Source organism: Enoplosus armatus, chromosome 4 (genome assembly GCF_043641665.1).
Source record: "Enoplosus armatus isolate fEnoArm2 chromosome 4, fEnoArm2.hap1, whole genome shotgun sequence".
Lineage (NCBI taxonomy): Eukaryota > Metazoa > Chordata > Actinopteri > Centrarchiformes > Enoplosidae > Enoplosus > Enoplosus armatus.
Window position 1 is genome coordinate 10,446,844 of NC_092183.1, and position 18,544 is coordinate 10,465,387.

General features: G+C 39.5%; 1 protein-coding gene across 1 annotated transcript in view; it reads right to left on the minus strand.

Moving 5' to 3' along the window:
• Nucleotides 1-1,509: 1,509 nt before the first annotated feature.
• Nucleotides 1,510-18,544, minus strand: part of ipo11 (importin 11) — a 110,671-nt gene continuing 93,636 nt past the window's right edge. Inside the window, exon 29 of the mRNA XM_070904488.1 lies at nt 1,510-1,831. Within this exon, the coding sequence (XP_070760589.1) occupies nt 1,667-1,831 (165 nt within the window). The 3' untranslated portion in view covers nt 1,510-1,666. The remainder of the gene's footprint in view (nt 1,832-18,544) is intronic.

Below are 18,544 nucleotides of genomic sequence, written 5' to 3' on the forward strand. Positions count from 1 at the left end.
TCAACTCTATCACAGTGTCACAGGAGCTATTGTCAGGATTATCTCCGTCCCAGGGGAGGATGACCAACCCAATGAGAGCAAATGAAACCATATTAATCCATAAATTCCAGAAGAATAGATTATGAAAGCAGGGCGAGTCACGATTTTCTCTTTATGAGTTTCAAATGACAACAAACAATTTTTCTAGACCACGTTTCAGATTCTGCGTGACACAGGTCGACATGCCAATTGTATAAATGTTTTCATTCAACTATTAAAGACCTAAAGTGCCAACATTCTCTAATTTGTTATTTTTCTTTATAATATAGTTTTGCCAAATCAATAATCAATTCTTCTGAGAAAACATAGTGGAAAAACTGGTTCTTCTGTCTAATCAAATATATCAATGCTTCATTTCTACATTGAAAAAGTCATTCATGACTGGCCAAATCAGAAAAACTGGGCAGCAGGATAGCTACACGCAACTCAGTCACAGTGGCTCACAATGTGACTTCTTTAACAGCCACTTCACTCAGAATTCATAAAAGTCTTTCAAATTAAATAGTAGAGACACAACTTAATGGCATGTTACGTTTGCAGTCAGTAATTTCTACAAGTTAGCACTGAGACATGAGAAACAATTCAAGATGAGGGTCTTAATGCAACTAAAGACTAATTTGCACAATCTTGCCGCACTGCTCCAAGGCTTTCTACCACTGTGTTATAGTCCAATGATGTGAGCCGATGTACCACTGAGAAAAAGATGAAAACATGTGAAACAGTTTTTGGTTATTAAAGTGCTCTGACACACCATCAATTAGCAGCAGTATGTATTTACATATAAATGTGGTTCAGTACTTACAAATCAACCATTTAAAAATCACCCATTTTACAATCAAGAAAAATTCCCTCTAACGCAACTCAAAAAGAAAGAAAAACACCTTCGAGTTCTCTCAGTAGTTACTTCAACTTGACCTCTGGTTATGACAAAATTATCTTTTTTTTTTTTTTTTTTTTAAAAGGAAGAGAAATGAACAAAGTAAAAACAAACTAAAAAGTAAAATATCGTCATGCAGATTATCATCCATACTTTATATACATAGAAAATTACATTTCTTTTTTTCTCTTTTTAAGAATAAATTCTGTAAACACTGCTTTAGGTCCTTTAAGTTCTACTGTTTATCCACATTTCTGCTACGTTTTTTTCCGTAGAAAATAGTCCGAGGCTCCCGCTCTGGCACCTGCAGGTGATTTTTCCCCAAATTTTATACCATCCGTCCAATTTCTTTTTACCCATCCCACGTTAAAACCACAGAAAGAGAAGAAACTAGAAGAATTGAGTGGAAGCTCAAGTGTGGTGATGTTTTTATGTGGGCGTTTTAAAAATGTGAAGGTACTTTGACATTTTTAAGTACCCACATAGACCTCATCTTGATAAAAAAAAAGGATGTAAAGGAATCCAGATAATAGAGAAAGGGACATGGGGTGTTATAGCTGAAGACAGTCGACAAGGCTAGGTCTGAATATAGATAAGGCATAGCATGGGTAGAGGCTGGGAAGGTTTGGATTAGGAGTCCACACATCAGGCAGACTGTTAGCCTTTCCAGTACATTTTCAAAAACCAGGGGAAGAGGGCAGCATTGGGCGAAGATGTTTGTGTAAGGTAGTGAAGGATTGTAGATGTGATTCAGAGGCCTTGGAGGAACTCCTGGAGCTGCCTGACGAGCTCTGTGTCCACAGTCTCCATCAGGACGCCGAAGCCTTGGTCCCCCATCAGGGCCTGCTGCGCCTTCAGCTTCTCATAGACAAACTGCTGGAGAGAAACACTGTGCACCGGGTCCTCCAGGGCCAACTGTAGAGGAACAAAGACAACGGAAAGTGGGAAAATTACAGTTAGGACGGCTCCTGAGGAAGTGTCTCCAATCAGCCTTTTGAGAGAAAGACCATGGGTTACAAAGATATTAAACTGTAAATGAGCTGCTCGTATTCTTTCTCATGCACTTAGACATATACTGCCATCACAAACTATTCCACCAAAGTGACATTTCCAGTCATTGGTGGTGAAATGAATTAAAACTTTTTCTTGAAAAGAATGCCACAAATTACATGCAGACATAATTCATTTTTCAGTCTCCTCTTCTCCATCTCACATTTAATACTGGTGGGTCAACTGACACGAGGGAGAGGAGATACAGACAGATATTTTTTCCAAATTTCTTCAAATTCCAGGACAATTTAACACTACCCTGTGGAGAAGGCGTAAGGAAACTACACCGATTACAAAACCACCATCTTTGGTTGCTGTGCTGATACAGAAGCAGTTATTGTAGTTTATCTGCTTACTTCATGTTCAATGAAAGGACAAATATACATAGTATATGCTTGTTTGACTTCTACCTTACAGTCTGGAGCACAACTACACATTGCATTTCCTTTCCATTATGTAGAGTTCTTGGTATTACATAATATAAACAGTGGATGAATCTTTATTCACAGTATGACAGGAACACATAAAGGCAAATCTGTATAGAGGCGCTCTATCAATAAACGATAGACACATTCTTTTTAATACCATTGACTGGAACATTAGGTTCATTTAAAAAAACAAAAAACAACCTAATAATATAATTAGACTGCTTAATGAAAATGTAAATCGACAAATAGTTCTTAATCCTATCAATTTCTGCTGAAGTTGGCAAAAGTAATTGAAAAGGACACTCAGTTGTAACACTGAGCTCACACTGTTTTAGTCACTTTTGACAAAAAGGGAAGGAAAAGGCAACCCAGACAGGTCTCCATTTCCAACTTTGACATATACATCCAACACAAAATGATTCAGTATATGCAACTGCTACCATTCATCTTACGCAGAGGACAGCACAGGAAAAAGAATCCTCAACAATAGAGTAAAAACGCAAATGGAAAAGTTGGATGGCGGACTAGAGCCGACACATTTATGTGTGGAAACACATGGCCGTATATTTTCTGAGGAGTGAAGGAGGCCAGAGGCAAAGTATGAAAGCCTGCACTCTGTTTGCAAATTAATCAGAGGGGTATATGCGTACTGTGAACACCATTCCACAATCAAAACTTTACCATATGGCCAACTTTTAATGTAAACTGTACTTTCTTTGAGTTGAATCCGCCGTGCACCCTTAAATCACCAAATGCTTTTAAAGTGATATAGGTGTCGTGTGTGTGCTTGTGCACCTGCATACCTGCAGTTTGATTCTGGCTCTCACTTAGATCTTCCCCACAGATTAATTATTGTTATTATGTGATGTTGCTTGACCCTCCTCATCTGACCTTTTGAAAGCAGGTTAGTGTAATAAACTACACAAACACAAGCTCCCTCAGTGACTGAACCTCCTTTGCAATCAATCATACACAAACTTGATATTTGGACATACTTGTGCACTCTCACTGGTGCAGTCCCAGAAGAGCCCCACAAACCCCACAGACAAAAAACCCCAAAAAACTTTGGGTCCTTAACACTGGAAAGAATACTTGTCATGCTAATTAGTTCTTTGTCATTACAGTGCAATCAAACTACTGAACAGTGGCTGCTGGAGAGTGGCTTAATGGAAAAGCTGTCATCTAACCTGCATAATTACCTTCAGCACAAGGACCTGCTGGATGAGTGTGTGTGTGTGTGTGTGTGTGTGTGTGTGTCTCTCAGTGGAACCATGGCACGAACCACTCTAGTGTGTGTGTGTGTGTGTGTGTGTCTCTCAGTGGAACCATGGCACGAACCACTCTAGTGTGTGTGTGTGTGTGTGTGTGTGTGTGTCTGTGGCTGTGGCTGTGTGTGTTTGGAGCCAAATATCAACGTAATTTCTTAATCACTCTGATCCTCTTAAATGCCTAATCTAACTGGGAAAAGCATTAATGATGCACGTTGGCATAAATCCCAATAAATATCACATATTAGCTCTGGTTTAATGGGGAAACAGACAAATTCAAGTCAGTAGGTACAGTGTGTAATGTCTCAGCAACAATATGTCCAATCAAAGGGGACTGCGCACATCATATATACTGAATGACCTTATACACAGTGCTAAAGAAACAAAGTGTTAAAACAAAGAGAGCGTTTGCAGAAGTTGTGTAAATTGAAGGAAGGATAACACAAGATAAAGGTGCAACAGATGAAGAGACAGTTAAATTGAGAGAAACAGATGCAAACAGGATGTTATGAGTAGACATGAGCTTAGAGGCAGAATGTTTTAGATAGCTGACAACAGAGCGCTGAGATAAACAGCAATATGCTGAGGACGCCTGCTGTGCTGAGACTCTGCGCACAAAACAGCACTGATACAAACCAATCTGAAGAGTGGAAGCTACCAATAAGAACAATAAGCATGATCCACTGGGGAAAATCAGAGGCAGAGATGAAAAGACAAGAGAAGAAAGAACAAAGGAGGCGAGAGGCGAGAAGAGGTGAGGATGTGATTGCCACGAAGAGAAGGAAGGTGAAAAGGAAGGTAAAGAAATTGGCAACAAGGAAACACAAACGCAACAAGAGAAAGGAGTATTGACGTGCAAGAAAAGAGGTTAACCAGGATCTAGCATGATGACGTTGCGGCAGAGAACACCGTAAAGAAAGCGAGTGACGAAAACAAGATGACGTGGGACGCGGAGAGAGTGGGCAATCACAGCTGTACCTCATTGTTCAGGACAGAGAGGAGGAGGAAAGAGAGGAGTGGGAAACATGAGAGAAAGATGAAATGACAGAACCCGTGAAAGCCCTCATCTCTAATGCAATCCCTGGACTACTGCTGCCCTTTTCCAAAGCAAACAATGTAAAGAGTCCCATGCCATTACTGTAAAAACATCACTGTTGTACAACATCTGCCTGCGCCAGGGATTTGAAACATCTCCCATCTCTATAACACACACATTTAGTGCACATACACCCACAAAGTGTGCCTACAACCCAGACATGTTTATTGCTCTAAGCTCTCTGAATGACAGGCCCACACAAAGGCAAGCAAAAACCAGCTACATATCACTACTGTTGCTTCAGGAAATATGGGATTAACCAGCAGCCACAGATTCACGGATCATCAATTTACAGAATTAACACAAGTGGGCCTTTACCTTCTGACCTCTCAGACCTGTTCTTTTATTTCCATTCCTGTCTCTTTACCACTCCAATTCTCTCACAGTCAATTTCTCACCACAATAGGCTGCTCTACTCAGCGGAAAAGCATGTTTGTAGCAGAGGACATTAAAGGAAGTTAAGCCAGGCAGGCAGTTGCTAACTGGAGTTAATGATGCAACAACCTGTACTTTTCCAGCCTTTATCACATATCCCGTGGTGCCTCATGTCTAACTGCAAACACACAAATACAGTACATGAGTGTGTGTCAGTGTGATGTAATGAGCTGCGGGGCTGTATGATGTACTGAAGTGTAAACTAAGAACTGTATTGTGTGAGGGGATGCTGACAGCATGGGGTTCAAAGGATTACAGATGTTAATTTCATCAGCTAATTTATGACATATCATCTACAGGCCTCGCTAGCCAGTCGCCCTCGGCAATGCTGACTCGACTTGCAAGCTGCTCTCAAGTGGTCAAATTTGACTCAAAGCATCATATTGTTCAAGACGAGTGATTCTCAACACACGTTTTAATGGTTTCATGCTTATGTATGACAATAAATCTACGTGCAAAATGCAAAAAGGCGTGTTTCCCCCTGGTTGTTCAGTTGGACAGTCTGTTCCAGTCTGGAGACAGGTTTGAGGTTTACAACTGGAATGTGGATGCTTACACAACATGAGCCAGTGGGAGAGATAACAATAAAAACAAAAGACTTCCAGTTGCTCAGTGGGTTTTCTTTACATCTACTCAGTCACTGTGTATGTGCGCCTTTCTGAGCGTTGAAACCAAAAACTCAGAGCAAGTTGGTAGAAACAGTCTTTAAGTCTATCCCCAGCTTTGGTTTATGGCCAAATTGTATATATAAAGTGGTCTTCATCACTTTATTTATCTATATTTGGTCTGATGTTACTTCTTACAAAATGTACAAAACTCTCCACACAGATAAAGCACCAATCAAATGGGGTCCGATCAGTGCTGTCCAAGATTTCTATTTATGTCTTGTAAATGGACTTGTCTCTCTCACACACAAATCAATTAATCAATAGCCTAATTGAATGACACGGTGACCTATAAAACTTGCTGCTGTCACACATGATACCATGGTTACCATGGTGTCTGCACAGCCATTTCTCTTGCGTTACTCGAGACAGAAAGGATACTGGGTCAAGGCTTTTCTCCGCCTCTTTTCTTGAGGCTTAAGGTGGATCTTATTAACTAACTCTCTTGCTGATGTAAGGTTAATGTGGTGCATACCATGGTTCTGAATATATCTCTGTTTGGGATGCTTTTTTGAGTTGAAAGGCAGCTAAGTGCATAACTTCAAATGAGATTTATTTGATTCATTTGTTTTGTGTACAGGCATTTACAAAGGCATGAGGCCTGTAAAAAAGTGCCATAAAGGGTAAAATATTTCCATTACTTCACTGCTAATTAAATGGATTTGTAGGATTTTTGAATTTGACTTATCTGTTTAGGTTTAATTGAGCCTATTAAACATTTGCAGTACATACTCTATATTTCTAAATTCTTTAAATCTTACCAGTAATGCTGGTCATCAATAACAAAAAATAAAATCGTGTGAGCTAACTATTGAACATATAGCATCTCCTAAAATGAAAAGTCTACTGACATTTCTCACAGTGAAAGAATTGGTCAGTCAGAAAGCATTAAAAGCATTGATCAACAACTTCAGCTAAGACTCTTGTTTTCTCTGTAAGTCCCTTTTCAGTGTCCTGTCCTAACTCACTCATCTAAATATGGTTATTTTAAATATGGCGGTCTGATGCCCAGGACGAGAGACAAGAGAGAGATAAAAACTGATAATATGTGTTTATGCAACCCATCAGAATACAAATGTTTCAGGGTGAAAGTAATTTTATAAAGTGAAAGTATGTCTCATTTCTGTCATTTGCTAAGCTAGTTGATGCGAGTTCATCGTGTGAAACGTGTTTGGTTAAGATCATCTGAGGCAAGTTGACCACAAGAGAAGTAACCGTTTTACATTTTTAAGTTTGGCTTGTCAGGAAGATGAAACGGAGAGTAATCTGGGCATGTGGATGTGTGAGGAAAAGCTAAAGGCAGCAAAAAGATGGTGGGAGGAGAAGAGGTGCGATGAAAAAAAGAGTGTTCAGCCCTGTAGAGAAGTGCAGCTACAACAACTTACCAAGTGGAGTGAAAACAAGGGAGAGAAAACCTGACCAAATGATGAACTGAAGGACAAAAACAATCTGCATGAAGATAAGGAGCACAGCCAGCCTGATGGTGCACAAACCAAATACTCCTGTCAAGGCAAAAATGCAGAGGAAGGAAAGATGAGGCCGGTGGAGGCTTGAGGAAGAAGAGAAATGGAGTGATGATGAGAAGAAAGTAGTGATGGTGAGAGGAAAGGATAGAGGGAGAGTGACATGCCCCCTGCTGCGGCTCACTGATAAAGAAGCACTGGTCTTCATGCCTCAGAGAGCGTGGAAGATAAATGAGAGTCAGGATGAAAAGGAGAGAGAGACGGATGAGATGTGAAGAAAGTGGAAGGGGTTTGGTAGTTGCCTAGTTAGCCCACGATGAGAGAAAGAAGCAGAGAAGACAGAATAGAGAAGTAGGCGAGATATGCTAAGAAGAAAAAAACTGTAATTATGACAATGACGATGATGATGATGCTGTGCGCCCACGGCAGCAAAAGTCTGGCCGAATTTACCTCATGGAAAATGCCCATTAAAATAAACAGGTTAAACTTGTTATATCTGTACTGACATTATTAGGATTGTCCTGAGGTTGACAAACATTTTGTATTTCTTCTATAACCAGGGTTGTCGTGCAAACAACTGTTTTGACGCGGCACAGTTTCACAACTCAGTAATGTGCATTTTAGCCTTGAATCTCAATGTAAGTTTTATTGTCTGTGAATGAAGCCGATTGGTGCCAACTGGCTGGAGAGGAATACAGCTTGAGCACATACTGACAGAGTTTTGTAGCAAGATAGTACGCTTTGAAATGATCTTTTTTTTGATCACAGTATCCCCTCTACACTTCGGGCCCTGGTATTGTGCATGCTGGTTTGGCTTGCTGACACCTAAATGGAACAGGGCCTTCATTAATGATAGTAGCTACACCTGTTCTTTGGTTGGAACCAAGTGGCTTCCCCAGAGAGGAGGGCTACTGTACCTTCAGGAGTTAGATACTTTAGAAAAAGAAATACAGGAAAAGTAGAGTTTCCATACGTTTCTTACTGTCAACAAATCCCACAAAATGACTAAAACCAACATTAAATTGATCCTACTAACAAAGGACTGTTGCACTGGGTGAGATGTTCCTTTATAACCATGAATATGGGCACTTTATCTTGAGTCAATCCCACATACACCATTCTCCTGCTGTAACTACACACTAGAACACAAAATCCACAGCTGAAAATAGTCCCCAACAAATGCACTATTTACTTCCTGTTTGAGTAAGTAGTAAAACTACAGAGCAGAGTTGTTTTAGGCAACAATTTAGCCTTTTTAAAAATGTAACCACATACTTGTGACCAGTTTTTAAAGATTTATATCTTCAGTAGGAACAAATAGGCTTGGCGGTGAGTGCCAGAGACAGGAAAGTATTGAGAGACGGACTAACGCACTGTTGGTTTTCCTTTGTTCATGAGATTTGTTGACAATGAAAATGTAGAATATCCAAAGCCTTATCCTTTAAATACTCTGTAAATCCATCACAACTTAAACATTTGAGGTGGAACATTTGAGTAAAACTTGCAAAGGATTGTTTGTATGCGTGTATGCCAGTATTTATGGCTGCATATGTGAGTGTGTGGCTAATGGATATTATGCATGAGAGAGAAAGTCTCTCTATATGTGCTTGTGTTGGCAGAGCTGCACTGGCTTGATGGGAATGGGCCTGCTGAATATCCTAGTCTGACACTAATCCTATTACCTCAGGCTTCTCCTACTCCACCTCCTGCAAACATCAGCTATCTACTGTCGTCCCCATGTACACCGCCCTGATTGAAGGACATCTACAAACTTGTACACACACACACACACACATATATATATATATATATATATATATATATATATTTGCTGAAAAGAATTTACAAATCACAAAAAAAATCTCCTGGCCACAGATATTCCAACCTGATGCAGATGCCATCTTTACATTGGCTAGTACAAACTCTCAGATGATTCGTTATTCACCTTCAGATGGAGAGCAATGCCGTTTTAACATTGTGCTGCCCACCCCAGGTTCTTTATGCTCATAAAACAGAAACCCTGGGACCAGTCAGTCTTTCTCTCCCTCTCATAAAATGCAGTTCAGTCTCTCACAAGTATGCTGTGTCACTTATACACATACACTACCTGCACACAAACTGTTAGCTAGGTCCGGCATTAAAATCAACATTTCACACAAACTGCCCAGTGGAGGTTTACTGAACAAAAACCAGAATATTCAGCGCTCCCTCGACCAGATGAAAAAATAACGGAGCAAGAAATATTTAGAATTTCAATTTAAAGGTAAGCACTGTACAAAAACCAAAAACCATCAGCCTGATGTGTAAAGCAACACATCGTGGCTGTTTTGGTCTATGAACACTTCAAATGAAATTATGATTATCACTGCAAGAAAATATTATTATAATAATTTAATAATTTAAATATTCAGCTTCTGATATCGACGTCTTTCAAACTCTGTGCCCCAAGTTAGTAACTTTCTGTTGTAGTCTGCAACGCCTAGCTGAGGTAACCCTGATGACATCACTGGGGTAGTTTGTTCAGACTCATTCAGTGCCACAGAGGACATTATACTGTTATTATACTACTACTACTACTAACTGTTTTCACAGGCTGTGTAGTACTCTCCATGAATAGTAAACTGATTTTAATCTGTGAAATTGGTGGAGTTCCCTTTTATAATTAATGTAAATCATAATAAGCACCATCAACCTCATGACTGCATTACAGAGCTTCTAAATTGTCCCAATTATAACTTAGATTAACATTTCTTCATCCATGGTCATTTAAATGATTGCAATTTAAACCAATTTGGCTACACGGACTTGTTTTTGGCAAAATAAATTGTGTGTATGTGACTAAGTCTCTGTGGGTAATTCAGACTGTCTGCAAGGAATGTGTATTTTTCCAATAAAAAAAAAGACAGGTAGTCAGGGAGAGCAGATATGTGTGCGCTTTTTTAGCTTTACAGGGACGTGTTGAAGCAAATGTCCTATCTGATGTATACAGTCAGGATCTCTAATCACTGTGTCTGGACCAAATCAGTGGCTTAGCTCATCTGGACATGAGGAAGAGGTTTAAATGTGGGGAATGTTGGTAGCGAGTAGTTCTTGGGGGCCTTACCCCAACACTAAGTACACACTGAAAGGCCCTGGTTTTACTCCTTTTTTTTGCAAGTACAATTCTTGACATACCAAATCACAAGTTTTATACTTGCACGTGTGTGTAAAAAGAGAAAAAAAACACCCCATAAAAGATAGAAGGATATGTGAAATGACAACAACTATAATTTCTGATCAGTTATACAGAAACACAGAACAGGCAATCACACAGTTGAAGGCAACAGAACAAAGCTTTACCCTGGTAAGACCAAGCGGAGTAACCACCCATGTTTGTCAAAACACCCAATCTTCCCAACCACACTCTTTACCAGACGGTAGAAGTAATACGAAGCAAGAAGTAGAGATTTAACAATGTTTCCTTTGTTGTGTATTTCAGTGTTGATGGCAAAACTTTCAAAAACACTCTGAAAATGCTAATGTGAAGTATTTCAATGTGTAAACAACATTTTCAAATGCATTCACATTAGTGTGGACATGGCCTTAATAGCAAGTGGGTTCTAAGCTGCACTGACCAAACAGAAGAGAAACCAAACAAAGTCAGAGACAGAACAGTGAGCTGAGAGATAAGGTCATGTACATTCATCAACGTTATTATATTCAGGGATTGGTAAAGATTGATCAACCATACAGAAAATAGACAGCAACATTTAATAGTAATCAAGAAAGAGACAAGTGGAATTTAAAAAGTACAAGACAGGAGAGGTCAGAGCAACGTCATGGAGAAACAAGGTCAAGAAAACGGAGAGAGAGAGATTGCATAAACTGTCGCCCCCAAACGCAGACAAACACACACCTCTGTCTCCTTTTCTGAGGTTTCATTAGTTCATGGTCTCTTGACTTAGAGGGAGGATTATAATTTGATTGCAGTAATTTTCCTCACTAAATGAGGCGGCACAAATTGTAATACCCTAATTAGTATTGTAGTAGAGGGCGTAAATATAAGAGCCCTTTAGCAGTCTGTTATAAGGGTGCATATCACCAAACATACCTTTAAGTGTAGGAGTGCGTGCATGCATGTACACACATATGCACACAAGTAGATAGGAAATATGGGGAGAACTGGGAAGAGCTTTAAATCTGAAGAGAGAAGGCCACCCGCAAAATTGATATTGTTGTATTGAGTATTGTTGTTGAGAAGGACAGCAGCTAAGGAAGCCACCAAGAGGTCTACAGCAACTCTGAAGAAGCTGCATGGTTTGCCAAAAGGTGGAAGGTTCTATGGTCTGATTAGACAAAACCTCTGCATTTTAGTCATAATCCAAAAGGCTACAGTATAATATAGGCTGTTTAATACAGGCTTCGTTTCTACACGGTGAAGCTTGGTGGAGGCAGCATCATGCTGTGGGGTTGCTTCTCTGATGCAATCCCCAGAAAGCTTGTGAAGGTAGAGGGTTAAATAAATGTAGCAAAATACAGATGCAAAACACAAATCTACAAAGTAGTGACGTAATGAAATGTCATGCCCCAACATGTTGGGCTAAAAACGTGATACATATCACATCTTAGAGCTGAAAAACTGATCTCTTTATCAACTAAATCTTATCAGTTGGTGAAGTGAACTGTGCAGGGTGGGAGCCCGTAAGTCACTCCAAGATAAAGAGGAACTGCATTTCGATACAAAGACAAGTGAATGTTTATTATGCTCTGACTGTTGGAGCAGTTCAGTCCGTGTCTACTGGTCAAAAGCAGTCAATAGACACGTCCCCCAGCTGACATTAGTTGTGTTAACAAGCAGTGAATGCCCAGGCTTATTTTCCAAACTTACCACTTTCCTTTAAAACCTCTCCTTTGTGCTTCACAACAAAACTCAGAATAGCTAAAGCAGGCTTTTCTTTGCCTCAGTGTGCAGTGAATAGAGTGGATTTGCTCATGTATTCCATTCCTTTTCACTGTAAAATGCAACTGAATAGCCTCATTCATCACATTTACTTCAGTAAGTGGGGCTCGTGGTTTGCTTAAGGTTTTGGAGAATCTTAGTCCAAAATCCCAAAAGGTGAATTTGTTCATTATGCGCTGAAATGGATAAGAAAACATATATATAAAAAACATATCGAGCCCTGTATTGTCAACTGAACTGAATTGCATCGATACTGTAAACAATAAAATGTGAGTCCAAGGGAGTTGCCTATGTTTATAGGGATTGTGAATGTTTATGTGACCAGTGTACATGGATTAAGTGGGTGTCAAGAGTGAAATGAATCCTCAGCTTTGAATAATTTTCTCAGCAATTCCATGCAGGACATTAAATTAGCTTCTTTATTTTTGATCCCTTAAAATCAACTCAATGATTTTACAATGTACGAACCTGTAGGATGGTCTTGATTTTCTGCAACCTTTTTTTTTTTTTTTTTTTTTTTTTTTAAACTTGTGAGCGCAAACCTTCACAGTGCTCTAATGGATTTGGCTGAGCGATTGGCTGTGACTTGGAGGACTCTTGCAACTGGGGCTTTGAACGACAAGCTGGGTCAAACAGTGATATGTGGCATCCTGTCTGAAATCTGCCGTGCCATCTGGCTGGCACCGAAAAACCAATTTCTGCATTTATAAGATGGGACTCAGGAGTGGAAGGATGCAGTCAGCAACTTTCGCAGTTAGGAACTTTTAATGTCGTAGTTACAATGAGGGAATGCACAGCAAAAAGAAAGCACTCAGACTGAGGAAGAGTACCCCACTAACAAAGCAACATTTTCAATTCTTTGTGATATAAACTTTAAACTGAAGATTTATTATTATTGATTTCAATAGATATGAGTGTAATAATGTTTTTTTTATGATACACTGCAACAACCATCTTGGTGCTTAAATTGATTCACTACAATTTATAACCTATATGTAATATATATTACATATATGTATATAATATATACTGTATATACACACACATACACACATATATATATATACATATACACATATATATACACGTATATATATACTACCAGTGGTGGGGAGCCCAGTTGTAGGACCTTTGGAGGACACAATGCAAATGAATAATTTACTAATTCTTCAACTCATCTAAATCAACTCATTTGAAATACATAATTATGCAATGCATTTCATTGTATTAATAAGTATCAAAAGGAGACTGTTCTGTAGTGCATATGAAAGTTCAACCAAATCAAGCTCAATTAAAAGATTGCCTTTACAGGTATCATCAGTAAATTGATCACGACCACAAAATCTTGACCCAATACAGGTCTCTCTAGAAAAGTTCTTCTGAGGGCTTGTAACCCTCTGGGAAAGTATGTAGACCACTTATTGGGGGATATAGATTTGTTTTGGCTATTGAGACAATAAGTGCTGTCTGTTCCCCTTCCCCAAATTACATTTGCGTAGCATCACATCTCTTCAGTTTCACATTGTTCCACTGATTGACAGTTGGTGCTGTTACCATTGCAAAGTGAAAACAAAGCCAAGGAAAAAGAAGACTGGAAGCTAACAAGCGTTGACGTAAACAATACAGGATTTAAAGTAAAAAACGGCTTTAATGTTTTTTGAGGAAGGTAATGCATTTTGTTAGTTAGACCTCAAGGATACAGTACGCACAATATGTTATGTAAAGATTATTTACAATAAAACTGCACAGAGTCCCTTCAAACTGTGAGTTGGAAACTTTGGTTGTAATGTGTTTTAAAGTAACACCAGCACTGTTAGTCAATATTAATTTTTGTTCGGGACAGATTGATAATTGCAGATAAAGAATTACGTTTAATATTCAAGTGGTGCTGTCAGACCAATTCCCTTCCTTTGACAATACCACCGAGGTATCTTCTTTATTATTGTGCCAGCTCATTTCCCAGAGACAATTGTGTTGTATTTGTCAGTGATAAATAAAAAAGATAGCTTAGTAAAACATGACACATGATCCAAACAGAACATTTTGGTATTTCATGTATTAAAAGTCCATGAGCCAGTCCTGGTAAAATCTGAACAACTGGTGCATAAGCTGTAGAGTTTCTGAGGTCCATTTCAGGTCAGAGATAAATAGCATTGAGGATTCCACAATGCTGGTGAACAAACACTTCATGTCAAATAGAGAATGTGTGAGTCTCATAGGCTTGTTCAAATATTGTCAAATCTCAAGTCATGACACAGACTGAGAAATACCCTAAACTAATAACTTGCTGCTTTTATGCATGAGAATCTGAAGAGTAAACAACACGATGCTGTTGCTTCGAATTGTGAAGTTAAGGGTAGGGTTACATACTGTGAAGGGACATTTCCACGGGAGCAAACGGTGTTCAGTGACTGTTGCTAGCTATAAAATACATCTCTGGTCTCTCTTATCACTACAAAAAACAAATTATGTCAACTGCATGTACAAACTCAAGAGCAACCTAGTCAGTCTAACTTATTATTTACTGTCATGACTCATTTGAGCTTATGCTTGGTAGTTCTGATCTATTGGACAGAATTGTTTACAGTGCACAAGTTTGGCACTACTCTAAGTCTGAAAAAGTTACACTTAACTAAAGAATCTAATACTTAGTGTCAGTGTAAAGTAATCTTCAAAGTTGAGCTAAAAGTTTTGGTTTCCTGCAAACTTCCCAGTGATAATTTGCAGCATTGTTCTGGACACCTCATACTCTGTGGACTTTCTGCTTTAACAACATCTGTTGTGTGAGTGCCAGCCTTACACTTGAAGCTCAATACTAAATGAATTATATTTATATTTATTATTTCATCAAGAGAACAGTGCATGCTTTGAATCCCACTTCAAACTATATTATTGAACTGCAAGCAATATGCCAAGGGCTCATGTTCTGTAGATCCACATTTGCTTTCAGTCAATCAAGGTTAACGCTTTATTTGATTAAAAATCCACCTGTCCTGAGCAAAGATCAATAAGTCAATCATTTTGTCAATTGTCTGACAAGCCCTGAATTTGAGAGCAAAGGGTGAGAACCAGCAACCAATCAAAATCACAGTGATTGGTTTTGACTGTAATGAGCCACACGCAGAATGAATAAGCTTCACACTGGTAATTAAGATTTATTCAAATCAATTTAACAACTGAATTGTCAGACCAAAGATCAACTAATTAACGACGAATTAACTCCCCATAAATCCAAAGAGCTGACAGGTGAAAATACTAAACACACTTTTGGCTGCATCGTCATCTGATCTGTAACATTAACACAAAGACAGACAGAGATGTGAGTGAGAAAAATGATTCTAGCGTTCCCTGTGGTGCATGCTTTCCATTTTAATATCTAGCTACTCTCTTTATAATAGCAGGCTGCCTCCACAGAACAGCTTAGGATTATGGCAAACCTAATGATAAATGTTTAGGACTACTCTAATAGTCTCAGAATACTTACCAAGGTCCCGCACACCCACACACTGCTCATGTTGAAGATGGGTGGAGCTATGATGGAATTTGTGAGCTCGCTGGACTTAATGTACTACTACGAATGATAAAGGTATAATTTGTCCCGCCCTGACAGACTAAGAGAGGCGAGTCAGGGAGCTGTCAATCAAGCACAGCCTGTACACACCCACAAGATGTAATCAGCTAGAATCAGTACAGTCACCTGCGTGGGTTTACCACAAGAGATCTTTTCATACTGCAGTTACTATATATATATATATATATATATATATATATATATATATATATAGACATGTCAGAGCAGGAAAAGCACAGGTGTATCAGAGCCATTGTTAATGTTATTAATTACACCTGTTCTTTTTCTGCAACGAAAAGTCAAAATGTCTGCTGTGAAAATGGTCAATATCACCATGAGGGAAAAAAAAGAAAAAAGAGACGCTGGAAAATACAACACTGCAACTAAATTGCTCACCCCTTCTCCCTGTTCTCCCAGGGACACTCAGTTGAGGACGGCTTGCTCTAGGCAGATTTACAGCTGTGCCATATCTTTTCAGTTTTATCATTACTGCCCTTTATTGTACTCCAGGGGATATTCAGTACCATGGAAATATTCCTTTTTCCTTTACCTGACCGAAACTTGCCACATATTGGCAGTAAAGTTTTTTCCTTTGTCTTCATGATGTAGTTTCTTTAATTCGGTTTGCTCTGACATTGACTTAACAGTGATTATGACCTTCCAGATACAGATGTATGTAACCTATAATTACATTTAACCTAAAATCACTTGTCATACCTGGTGTGTCAGAGTATGGGTAAATACTCAAGCAATCAATTTCACACCTTAATGTAATTTAAACCAATCTGTAGATTTACTTTATCTTTGGCATAAAAAAAAAAGAAAATAATAATAAAAAATATATATATATAAATATACACTATATTGCCAAAAGTATTGGCTCACCTGCCTTGACTCGCATATGAACTTAAGTGACATCCCATTCTTAATCCATAGGGTTTAACATGTCGTCAGTCCACCCTTTGCAGCTATAACAGCTTCAACTCTTCTGGGAAGGCTTTCCACAAGGTTTAGGAGTGCCTTTATGGGAAGTTTTGACCATTCTTCCAGAAGCGCATTTGTGAGGTCACACACTGATGTTGGACGAGAAGGCCTGGCTCTCAGTCTCCGCTCTAATTCATCCCAAAGGTGTTCTATCGGGTTGAGGTCAGGACTCTGTGCAGGCCAGTCAAGTTCATCCACACCAAACTCTCTCATCCATGTCTTTATGGACCTTGCTTTGTGCACTGGTGCACAGTCATGCTGGAACAGGAAGGGGCCATCCCCAAACTGTTCCCACAAAGTTGGGAGCATGGAATTGTCCAAAATCTCTTGGTATGCTGAAGCATTCAGAGTTCCTTTCACTGGAACTAAGGGGCCAAGCCCAGCTCCTGAAAAACAACCCCACACCATAATCCCCCCTCCACCAAACTTTACACTTGGCACAATGCAGTCAGACAAGTACCGTTCTCCTGGCAACCGCCAAACCCAGACTCGTTCATCAGATCGCCAGATGGTGAAGCGCGATTAGTCACTCCAGAGAAGGCGTCTCCACTGGTCTAGAGTCCAGTGGCGGCGTGCTTTACACCACTGCATCCAACGCTTTGCATTGCACTTGGTGATGTATGGCTTGGATGCAGCTGCTCGGCCAGGGAAACCCATTCCATGAAGCTCTCTACGCACTGTTCTTGAGCTAATCTGAAGGCCACATGAAATTTGGAGGTCTGTAGCGATTGACTCTGCAGAAAGTTGGCGACCTCTGCTCACTATGCGCCTCAGCATCCGCTGACCCCGCTCTGTCATTTTACGTGGCCTACCACTTCGTGGCTGAGTTGCTGTCGTTCCCAGTCGGTTCCACTTTGTTATAATACCACTGACAGTTGACTGTGGAATATTTAGGAGCGAGGAAATTTCACGACTGGACTTGTTGCACAGGTGGCATCCTATCACAGTCCCACGCTGGAATTCACTGAGCTCCTGAGAGCGACCCATTCTTTCACAAATGTTTGTAGAAACAGTCTGCATGCCTTGGTGCATGATTTTATACACCTGTGGCCATGGAAGTGATTGGAACACCTGATTTCAATTATTTGGATGGGTGAGTGAATACTTTTGGCAATATAGTGTATATATATTACAGCCACAGTGATTCAATTAAAAAAATACAATAGGATGAAACCAAGATGGGTCAATAACTTTTTGTAAGCACTGTACTTTGTATACTATTCCCATTCCTTTAGAGTGTAATTAATTCTAACTCTACTGACAGCCATTAAAAAAAACCCAATACCAGCCTCAAACCTTTATAACTGAGATACAGGCTTGTGCCCTGCAAGGACCATCCATATAATATATAGTATCTCTGAGTAACCCTTCTAGCATGACTTACCCGCTGTCCTATATTTTTGGTTAATTTAAAAGGTGGAAAATTACAACATGTTTGCCGACATCCTGCCACACCCTAAAAATGTAGAACTCCCAGTACTCTCATATGGCTGTAAAGCTGAGAAGCGACAGAGATGGAAACTAATTGTGATAGTTCTGTATGCCTTAGGCAGCACAAAGGAGAATCTTTATATCTTGTGCAGCAAAATAACACTGTCAGGGAGGTCTGTTATTCAACAAAACCAAATTATGCTGACACTGATGGTCTGCTTGAGACTAGGAGCAATAATAAAGCAAGAATGGCAAGTCTTCATTACTAATGCTTTGTGTGGCCCAGAGTGAATTGATA